Source organism: Astyanax mexicanus, chromosome 16 (genome assembly GCF_023375975.1).
Source record: "Astyanax mexicanus isolate ESR-SI-001 chromosome 16, AstMex3_surface, whole genome shotgun sequence".
Classification (NCBI taxonomy): Eukaryota; Metazoa; Chordata; class Actinopteri; order Characiformes; family Acestrorhamphidae; genus Astyanax; species Astyanax mexicanus.
In genome coordinates this window covers 9248728-9260910 of record NC_064423.1, presented here as the reverse complement: position 1 = coordinate 9260910, position 12183 = coordinate 9248728, and the positions used below count along the sequence as shown (strand labels likewise).

Genomic DNA, 12183 nt, shown 5'->3' with positions numbered 1-12183 from the left:
AAAGTACTGTTATTACAGTGATATTCATCATTACTTACACTCTTAATACCGGTAATAACGGCTACAGCCGCACTGCTGCGGGAAGGGATCAGTATGCGGTGCCTCGCGGTAGTTGTAGGGTAGAAGGGTAACTTAGCGGTGCCGGGCGGCGGTGCGGTAACTAGTTGTAGGGTAGCGGAGCTGAGGGGCGGCGGACAGACGGGATTTATCTGTTTAGTCAATAAAGTCACTTCTGTAGTTAAATTATCTTAAAGCTCTAAAAGTCATAAATCATATATAACTACACTAAATCATATTTAACTACGCTAAATCATAGTACTAAATTATATGTAACTGCACTAAATCATATATAACTACACTAAATCATTTTTAAACTTTAAATCATATATAACTACAATAAATCATAACACTAAATCATATATAACTACACTAAAGTCATATGTAACTACTTTAAAATCATATATAACAACACTAAATCATTTTTAACTACACTAAACCATATTTAACTATGCTAAATCATTTTTAACTACACTAAAGTCATATAACTACTCTATCATATATAACAACACTAAATCATATTTAACTACACAAAATTATATGTAACTACACAATCATATTTAACTTCGCTAAATCATAACAACACAATCATATGTAACTACACTAAATCATATATAACTACACTAAATCATTTTTAAACTTTAAATCATATATAACTACAATAAATCATAACACTAAATCATATATAACTACACTAAAGTCATATGTAACTACTTTAAAATCATATATAACAACACTAAATCATTTTTAACTACACTAAACCATATTTAACTATGCTAAATCATTTTTAACTACACTAAAGTCATATAACTACTCTATCATATATAACAACACTAAATCATATTTAACTACACAAAATTATATGTAACTACACAATCATATTTAACTTCGCTAAATCATAACAACACAATCATATGTAACTACACTAAATCATATATAACTACGCTAAATCATACGTAACTACACTAAATCATATTTAACTACGCTAAATCATACGTAACTACACTAAATCATATTTAACTACACTAAATCATATATAACTACACTAAAGTCATAAATAACTACTTTAAAATCATATATAACAACACTAAATCATACGTAACTAAAATAAGTCCTATGTAACTACACTAAATCATATATAACTACTTGAAATCATATGTAACGACACTAAGTCATATATAACTACACTAAATCATATGTAACTACACTGTCATATATAACTACACTAAATCATATGTAACTACACTGTCATATATAACTCTACTAAATTTTATACAACTACTGTAACTCATAAATAACTACACTACATCCTATATAACTACACTAAATCATATGTAACTACACTAACTCATAAATAACTACACTAAATCCAAATCATATATAACTACACTAAATCATATGTAACTACACTTAATCATACATAACTACACTAAATCATTCATACCTACACTAAATCATATATTACTACACTAAATTGTATGTAAAGGTAAATGAATATGTTAAGTAAATAAATAAAGTATGGTATGGAAATGTGTAATAACCAAACATTTTATATTTATTTGTAGTTTTGTAATTCCTACATGCGTTATGTGTCGCATTGCAACATTACAAAGAAAGCCAGAATGATATATTTAAAGATGTTTTGCTCAACATCAGTAGTAGCAGCAAAGCTGCAGTGCTAATCAGTGTAGATCAGATTCAGCGCTGAATTGAGGAACTGCTCTGAAGTGAGTCAGCCACAAAGGAAGATAAAACAGGAAGTCAGAATTTGCAACTTTGTATCTGTGTTTAATCCAGAGTCACCTGTAATGTATCAGTACTTTGTTAGTAATTACAGATAGAAACAATCACATTTCAAATCTGACTGTAGTGTAAATGTGTTTTACAGGTAAAAGTAAAGAGGCTGAAATCAAAAGAATAAACAAAGAGTTGGCCAATATTCGCTCCAAGTTTAAAGGTAAGTCAGTGTTTTTCACACTGCAGTGCTGATCAGGTCACTGATAGCTGACCTGATAGTTTTCTCCTCATGGTAAAAAGGTGCTGGTATCTGGTGCAGACTCATCTTCACCAGACATACCTTTCCTCAGTTCAGTTCAGTTATTTGTTGGTATAGAGAGAGTGAAAGAGAGACTAAGAGAATAAGAGAGTGAGAAAATGAAAAAAAAAACAAGAGATTGAAAGAAAGAAGAGAGAAAATATAATTCACCTGTACCCACTATCCGAACTCACTCCAACTCCCATAATTCACCTGCACCCACTATCAGCCCTCACTCCAACTCCCATAATTCACCTGCACCCACTATCAGCCCTCGCTACAACTCCCATAATTCACCTGCACCCATTACCAGCCCTCACTCCAACTCCCATAATTCACCTGCACCCACTATCAGCCCTCACTCCAACTCCCATTATTCACCTGCACCCACTATCAGCCCTCACTCCAACTCCCATAATTCACCTGCACCCACTATCAGACCTCACTCCAACTCCCAGAATTCACCTGCACCCATTACCAGCCCTCACTCCAACTCCCATAATTCACCTGCAACCACTATCAGACCTCACTACAACTCCCATAATTCACCTGCAACCACTATCAGCCCTCACTCCAACTCTCATAATTCACCTGCACCCACTATCAGCCCTCACTCCAACTCCCATAATTCACCTGCACCCACTATCAGCCCTCACTCCAACTCCCATAATTCACCTGCACCCACTATCAGCCCTCACTACAACTCCCATAATTCACCTGCACCCACTATCAGACTTCACTACAACTCCCTTAATTCAGCTGGCCTTACCATAAGCACTCTGACCAGTGTGTTTATATTTATTCACAACCTATACAGATGTGGACATTCCCACAGTTGTGCAGTCATTATGCATTTCTCCAGCAGTCTTTGCATGTATGCATTTTATGCATTTAATACAGTTGACATAAAGTCAGGAACACACAATTAATTTCAGATTAATCTACAACTTTGTTTTCTGTACGTCTGTTTTGATCGGTCTTTAACGATCAAACATTTGTTTTTACATTAAATAGAGGTTTTTATTTATTTTATTAGTAAATTATTATATAATCCTTTTATACATTTGTCTGCCTTTCGAATGCTTTTAAATGATTATGATGGCATTATGCCATGTCTACATCTGTACAGTACTCTTTAATGAGCTCATGATTTAGAGGATACAGGGACTTCTGGCTGACAGAAGAACATTTTTGAGAACAGAGTGAGAAAGTGGAGATTTATAAAGTACCATTAGAGTTAAGAATAGTTTATCATGCAGAGAATTGCATACAGTGTGACGCATGTGTTTCGAGCTCAGTTTTCGTAGAGAACGCTGTGTATGAATGTGGTGATGTGATTTGTGGTGTTTTCTGCTGTATTTCAGGAGATAAAGCGCTGGATGGCTACAGTAAGAAGAAATATGTCTGTAAACTGCTCTTCATTTTTCTGCTGGGTCATGACATCGATTTCGGCCACATGGAGGCAGTCAACCTCCTCAGCTCCAACAAATACACAGAGAAACAGATCGTAAGTGCTGTGGGGTTACAATGTGAAAATGAAGTGTGTGTTTTTAAATTACAACATTCATATCTGCATCTGTTTACCAGAGTTGTATGGCAATTTTATTCAAATAAATAAAAATTATAATAATGATAAATGTAAAAGTTAAAGGTCAAGTGATTAATATGGATCAGACTGAAACATGCTGCCAACTCTACTTTTCTAACTGATGTTTTTTCAGGGCTACCTGTTCATCTCGGTGCTGGTGAACAGTAACAGCGATCTGATCAGACTGATCAACAACGCCATAAAGAATGACCTGTCCAGCAGAAACCCCACCTACATGAACCTGGCCCTGCACTGCATTGCAAACGTGGGCAGCAGGGAGATGGCAGAGGCATTTGCATCAGAAGTACCACGAATCCTGGTGGCGGGGTGAGAAAGGGAGGAGGGCTGTACAGAAAAAAGTTAATTCATATACTTAAGAAGGTTGGAAAATTGTTGTAATGCTTAATGAAAGCTGTTTTTGCATCAAAAAGCTACACAAACATCAGAACAAATATCAGATACAATGCGAGAAAAGGATAATTTAATATATAGTAATAGAATAAAGATCTCTGTAGATTACCATCATGTATGTTAAAATATACTTTCATTTCAAAGCATCAGGAGACATGGATGTAGTGATTCTTTAAACAGTAAACTCATGTGCTTTTTAAGTTGCATCCGATTTTTTGGTTTTAAGAAATGCAGGAGGTTCTGCTAAAAGTCTGTAAACTTATGATTTGAGTTTAACCGTGTATAAAAATATGTATTACTAATAACATTACAATTACATCTCTAGTTTTATTGCAAGCATTGTGTGTCTCTTTTTAATAACTCAAATCGTAACCAAATGTGAGTTTCTTGTTTAATTCAGAGAGCAGTTAGAATTGACCAGGTTTGTGTTTCACCTGCTGTAGCAAGCAGGTGAATAAAATAGCAGAAAAATGCACAGCGTAAATGGTTTCTATGGGGATGATGTTGTCAGTGATGTCAGTATCCATCTAATTACTCTTCTATTTGTGTGTGTTTTCTAGTGACACCATGGACAGTGTGAAGCAGAGTGCAGCACTGTGTTTATTACGGCTCAACCGGACCTGTCCTGACCTCGTCCCAATGGGAGAGTGGACTTCACGTGTCGTTCACCTTCTCAACGATCAGCACCTGGTATAATTTAATATCTAATCAATACTATACAAAATTATGTATGTTCCGATCTGATTGAATTAGTATGAAAATTGACTTTTAGTCTTCTGATCTAGTTCTGACACTAAGTTTGTTGTTGTGTCTTCTACGCACTATTAGCTGAGTGGGTGCAGTGAGGAATGCGCAGGTAGCAAGGCAGTGCTTAACCATGACAGTGTTTATTTGTGACCTAGTGGTAAGTGACACGTGACCACTCATTTCCTGTTGGAAGACACGATTTGCAGCTGCGATTGGGAAAATTGAGTTGATTGATTTTCTTTCTGAATATGATGCAGTGAAGCGACTTTCTAAATCGATTGGTGCGAGGTGCCCATCTCTGAACTTTTGGTTCCTACCGTACTTTGATAATTTCTCCAGCCTTGCGGGTTCTGAAATTGACAAAGCCTTATTATTATTATGATTATCTTCTCCTGTTTTTCATGATTAATATTGCACAAACACAGGGAGAGATTGGGAGTTGGGGGAATGAAGCTTGGAAGAAAGTAGCAGATGGCTTTATAAGTTGCTTGTTAGCCAGCATGCTATCTGGCCATGCTGATACATGCTTACATGAGCGACCGTTTTTCTGCCAGTGTGAAGGCAGTGTAACTCTCCAATTCACCCTAAATAGTGTACATTTCAACAGTGCAGTGTTATGAAGGTTAATGTTAACAGTCTTTTTGTAAATGTGAAAGAACAGTTAAATCATCTAATACCGTTTTTAGTGGACTATTATCCGTTATAGATTATAAGGCGCACTATCAATTAACATTTATCTTCTAGTCTATTTCCATACACTAGGCGCACCGGATTAAAAGACGCATTGTAAGTGACACTAGTAAGGAACAAGGGTGTTGCCATGTTTCCCTTCTAATGAGGAAGCTGAGGGAAGCGCCTAAGTAAACAAAATTCTTTAAAAATAATTAATACAATTATTTATCGTCAAATAAGTGCTGGGTGTTAATCTAGAGATCTACAGATTTTCTCTTCTAAAAACTGTTTATTTGGATGAGTAAAGTTCTTTTTTTTCCCCTTTTTTAGATTTTTAATATTTTCAACAGCGTGGTTAGCAGCACTTAGCGCTAGTAAACCCTACCCGTCAGCGATACACTGAGGAACCCTGAGAGAGCTGGTAACCCAGGGCGATATCAGCTAGCGGATCACCCCACGTATCTTATTTTAACATGACAAACATGCAGTCTGCAGTCCAATATACTCACCTCAGAACAGAGAAAAAGCTTGTGCTGCAGTTAGCGGCTAATGCTAATACTGCTCCAGCCTCGGTGCTGGAGAAAAATCTCACTGAAGCTCCTTTATAAAGCTGTACTTCAGCAGAGTGGCTTTACTGCTTCTTACAACCTGACTGGTAGAAGTCTCGTACATAAGGAGCACTGTCAATTTTTGGGGAAAATTAAATGATTTTAAGTGTGCATTATAGTGATACAGTTAATATGATCAGACAATGTTTGGAGGCATACACTCCAAATCTGTCTTTACTATTAAATTATGCTCAGTTCAAATTAGTCTTTGAGGGACTCAAAGCAGGAAAACAATGTGCGTAAAACAGAAAGCACCTAATGCACACATGCTATAGAAAAATCATAGCTTATTCAGTATTGGTCAGGGCTCACTTGTAATACAGATTTTTAAATGACTTCACTGCAGTGTGTTAAGGAACTGGTAGGTGATTGGTTAGGTAGGTCAGTCAGACTGGATTATAAGGTAAGATGTTGAACACACTATAAAGTTTAAAAAGATTAAATAAACTTCACTAAGAGGAAAGTGATGTTAATAGTGGTTACTAGAGTTTTATAGCCTTTTCTGAGGGTTGGGGCTGTATTATTTATAGAGACACTTATGCGTCATTTATGTTTCCCTAAAACTTCTCAGAATAAAGATGATTCTTTAATAATCTATCAAACATCACTCCGAGCTCTCTCTCTCACTCCATGTTAATAGGTTTCTATTACCAGATTGGTGTCAGTGAGCATTAGGGTAGTCTGATTGGTTGGTAGAATCTCAATCAGACCTTGACTTAAAATCAATGATCAGTTAATAGAAACACACGCTTAACATAAGCAGGAGTATTGTAACATATCCTGATACAGAATCATTATTTGAAGAAGAGGACGTCAGTATTTGCAATAGTAATAATAAATAATATAAAATAAATATAATAATAGTAAATGGATTGATGTGCTTCTTATAGGGAGTGGTGACCGCTGCAACCAGTCTGATCAGCACTCTGGCTCAGAAAAACCCAGACGACTTCAAGACCTCTGTTTCTCTGGCTGTGGCCAGACTCAGCCGGGTAAGTCTAAACAGACTAAACAGGGCTTCAGGATTTTTTATTTTTAATCATTTTTAAGCCATTATTGTATGTATAGTCCTTTCCATTTGTTTGTATTTAGAATATTTATGCAATATGAATGAAAGCAATGCTTTGAACGCTGCTTCCCTCTTACCTTCCCCACGCTGCTTCCCTTGTAGCTTCCCAATGCTGCTTCCTTCCTACCCTTCCCCACACTGCTTCCTTTCTATCTTCCTCAAGTTTCTTCCCTTCTATCTTCCCCACACTGCTTCCTTTCTATCTTCCTACCTCATCTCTAAATTCCCATATCATCTCTAACTTCCCACCTCATCCCTGAGTTCCCACCTCTTCTCCAACCCCCCCTTCATCCCCTCCCTCCCTCTTTCCCTTCCTCTCTCTTGCTCTCTATCCCTCTCTCTCCCTCCTATTTCTTGCTAAGATCCCACATTTTCTGTGTCTGAACAGAGTAACTGATGATATATACAGTGAGTCCAAGAAGTATTTGATCCCTTGCTGATTTTCTTTGTTTGCCCACTAATAAAGACACTATCCTTCTGCACTTTTAATGGTAGATATATTCTAACATGGAGAGACAGAATATCAAGACAAAATCCAGAACATAATTTTAAAGAATATAGTTTAATTAATTTGTATTTCAATGAGGAAAATAAGTATTTGATCCCTCTTGCCAAACACACTCAATACTTAGTGGCAAAGCCTTTGTTTGCAAGCACAGCGGTGAGACGTTTGTTGTAGTTAACCACAAGTTTAGCACACACACCAGGGAGAATTTTGGCCCACTCTTCTTTGCAGATCCTCTCTAAATCATGAAGGTTGGTGGGCTGTCGCTTGGCAACTCTGACCTTCAGCTCCCTCCATAGATTTTCGATCGGATTGAGGTCTGGCGACTGGCTGGGCCACTCCATGACCTTAATGTGATTTTTCTTGAGCCAATCCTTTGTTGCCTTTGCTGTATGTTTAGGGTCGTTATCATGTTGGAAGACCCAACCACGGCCCATTTTCAGATCCCTGGCAGAGGGGAGGAGGTTGTCCCTCAGGATTGTGCGGTACATGGCTCCATCCATCTTCCCAGTGATGCGGTGAAGTAGCCCTGTACCCTTGGCAGAGAAACACCCCCAAAACATTATGCTTCCACCTCCATGCTTGACGGTGGGCACAGTGTTCTTGGGGTCATAGGCAGCATTTTTCTTCCTCCACACATGGCAGGTGGAGTTGAGGCCAAAAAGTTCAATTTTGGTCTCGTCTGACCACAAAACCATTGGCATCATTGGCATACTTGAGGCGCGCCTCCACATGTGCTCTCTTCAGCAGGGGCACTGCAGGATGTGAATCCATTGTTGCGCAAAGTGTTGCCAATAGGGCTGGCCCGAATAGCGTTTTTTGAGCTCCGGATATTCGGCACTGATTCGAAGCGAATATTCGAATATTCGTTTTTAAAAAAAGAGGTAAAAAAAAAATAAAAAAAAGCAAATCACGGCCCCTTTAATCCACTGAAAAATGTTCAATTTGCTCTGACCGACGAGACATATTCACCCCGGATTTTTGGTGTTTTTATCCCCCATATTTTTGTGTTTTCACCCCATATTTTTCTGTGTTTTTAGCCCAGATTTCTTTGTGTTTTCATCCCGGAATTTCTGCTGCCCCACACGCGGCTTATCCGCTGCGTAAGCAGGCTAGGAGGCTGCTGCACGGTTACTCCGCTGCGCAAGCCAGCCCAGTAAATTGCTGTTTGTGTTTTCACACTTAGGCTATTTGCTTAAAAAAACAAACAAAAAAAAACGTTTGTTCAGGAAGTATTTTATATTCTTAAACATTGTTAATTATATTAGAGGACAGTCATTGTAAACTGTACTTGGTCTATTTCGGTTAAAGGATTGTGCAGGGCATATTACTGATTTTGTATTTTTGCACTTGGGCTATAAGCTCAATATTAAATATTTCGTTTGTTTAGAAATTATTTTATATTTTTAAACCATGTTAAATTATATTAGAGTAGAGGAAAGTCATTGTTAATGACGTTATTGTACTTGGTCTATTTCGGTTTAAGCATTGTGCAGGGCATAGCCGTATTACTGATTTTGTATTTTTGCACTTGGGCTATAAGCTCAATATTAAATATTTCGTTTGCTTAGAAATTATTTTATATTTTTAAACCATTTTAAATTTTATTAGATAAGAGGAAATTCGTTCAAACATCATTTTTGTAGGCCAGGCTTTTGTAACCGATTTAGCCCCTACTGTTGCCACATTACCCCTTACGTTTTATTATATAAATCAGTTTCGAAGAGCCTGCATTTTTTTTTATCATGTATAATAGAGGTCTGCGCGAGACTGATTTTTAAACCCACTCTTCCACGCTCCCGCGTTTCTGTCTCGTTACCGCTCCGCAAAAAATTTGCTTCTTTTAATCCCGCGCCCGCCCGCCACATACACATTTCTGCCGCTCCCGTCCCACGTTCCTAATGTAAATTAAATAAACTACATTTAATGCTTCAAATTTACTTATATATTTATTAAAACAGCAGCGCTGAATAGTGTGGTCCCGTTCCTTACCCCAGTCCAAACACCATCGGTGTGTGCGTGTGTGTGTCGGTCCATCCTGCGCGTTGAGAGTTTTCTTTAGGTTTTTTTTTTTTTTACAATTATTACAGTTTTCTTGCTCCCGCATCGTCTGGATTAAACTCCCGCTCCAGCCAATAACAGTTCAGTTCTGTCCCGCGCGCAAGATATTCTGACGGGACCCGCTAAAACAGAAGTGGTTAGAGTGAGGTGGAACTCTGGAAAGGAGAAAAAAAACGAATATCCGAATACCAAAATTAAAAACCGAATACCTACTCAACGAACGAATATCCGAATACCCGAATATTCGGGTCCAGCCCTAGTTGCCAATTGTTTCCTTGCAAACTGTGGTCCCAGCTGCCTTCAGGTCATTTGCTAACTCCTGCCGAGTGGTTGCAGGACGATTTCTGACCGTTCTCAGCATCATTGCCACCCCACGAGGCGAAATCTTCTTTGGAGCACCGGGCCGAGGTCTGTTGATTGTCATGTTATACTCTTTAAACTTTCTGATAATTGCACCAATAGTTGTTACTTTCACATCCAACACCTTACTAATCTTTTTGTAGCCCATTCCAGCTTTGTGAAGGTCAACAATTCTGACTCTGAGGTCCTGTGACAGCTCTTTGGTTTTACCCATGTTGGAGACTTGAAATCTGTGTGATCTGTCTGATTCTGTGGACAGGTGTTTTTCACACAAGTGATTAGTGAGAACAGGTGGCTTCAGGTCAGGTAACAAGTTGATTGGGAGTGTCTAACTGGTCTGTAAAAGCCAGAACTGCTAATGAATACTAAGGGATCAAATACTTATTTCACTCCATGAAATACAAATCAATTAATATATATTCCTTAGATTTATTTTCTGGATTTTCTTTTTAATATTGAATACATCTACCATTAAAAGTATAGAATGATCATGTCTTTATTAGTGGGCCAACGAAGAAAATCAGCAAGGGATCAAATACTTCTTGGACTCACTGTATATATATATATATATATATATATATATATATATATATATATATAAGGTGTTTGCTCAGGCTTTAATTCTTTAATTCAGTTTTGGATGTTAATGAATAAAATAAAAGTGTTTTTGTTTTTGGGGCCGTTTTGCGTTATATCATGAACAGGTCAGCCATGAGGTAATTATTTGAAAAGTAACAGATTTCACAATTGTCCTGCTTTAAACACATTTTGCCAAAAGGCCAATTTGTACTGTTTATCTTGTCCTGATTTCAAAACAAACCTGTGTATCTATGAGGAGAATAAGGCTAATGAGCTGCCAATCCACTGGCTTTGTTAACAGATTATGGAAAAACACGTGAAGCAAAATATGAGCCAAAATATCAACAAACGTCCACTGTGTGTTTAACTGCACTGTAACTGGGAGGAAAGTGCAGAATAAACAATAGCTGTTAGTTCGACTTTTTTCACAAGCTGTTCCTAATGTTTACATTCTTCTGTAAGTTGTTTTCCAGGATCTAATTAATTCAAATCAATTTTTACTTACATATACTGAAATACAGCCAGAAATGCTTTTATAAATCCTGTAACTGTCTGCTCACATTAAAAATGGAGGTGAAATAAGAAAACTACAAATTTTAACTATACATTTTAAAACGAATTATACAAATATAATGAGAATTAAAAACAATATAATATAGGCGTTTCACCATAGCAATATTATCAGTTTCAGAACAATTTATGCTAATGACATAATATTAACCTAATAATGTAATTGCTCCTCTATAGAGCAATACACTTTTGATAATTAAGTATAGTCAGATATTGCAAATGAAATGTTTAAATATATTACTGGCATTAATACTGAAAAATACACATTATTCTCACACTCCTCATATATTACAATTAGCAAAAATGAAAATAGCCATTTAGGTATATGTAAGTGTCCAATGTTACAGATGCAGATTTATGTATGATGTAAAATATGCAGCAGTGATTGTATAAATCGATGATTGTATTAATCTGTGTTTACAGATCGTCACATCAGCCTCCACTGACCTACAGGACTACACATATTATTTTGTTGCTGCACCGTGGCTGTCAGTCAAACTGCTCCGCCTTCTGCAGTGTTACCCACCACCAGGTAGGAACACATATGTAATTTTGTGTTTTTGGGACATGGCTTGATTATACACTATATGAAACTATATGAAGTATTGGTACACCTGCTATTTATTATTCACTTCAAAATATATATATATATATATATATATATATATATATATATATATATATATATATATATATATATATATATATATATATATATATATATTAGATATATTAGAGTTTATCCTGCATTTCTTAAAGTAACAGTCTATACTGTCCAAGTAATACTTTTTACTCCCCACCCCATCCCTACGCCATCCCTATCATCTCCAACTCACCCCCAACTTCCCGCCTCACTCCCAAGTCCTCGCCTCATCCCCTACTTCCAACCTTATGCCAAATTAGCCACCTCGTCTCCAACTC

General features: G+C 37.0%; 1 protein-coding gene across 2 annotated transcripts in view; it reads left to right on the top strand.

The window, feature by feature from the left end:
- Positions 1-12183, top strand: part of LOC103033785 (adaptor related protein complex 2 subunit alpha 2) — a 31798-nt gene that overhangs the window by 239 nt on the left and 19376 nt on the right. For both annotated transcript variants that reach the window (XM_049465462.1, XM_049465463.1), the window contains exons 2-7: positions 1946-2014; positions 3457-3599; positions 3814-4007; positions 4652-4781; positions 7009-7110; positions 11686-11794. In XM_049465462.1, the coding sequence (XP_049321419.1) occupies positions 1946-2014; positions 3457-3599; positions 3814-4007; positions 4652-4781; positions 7009-7110; positions 11686-11794 (747 nt within the window). The remainder of the gene's footprint in view (positions 1-1945; positions 2015-3456; positions 3600-3813; positions 4008-4651; positions 4782-7008; positions 7111-11685; positions 11795-12183) is intronic.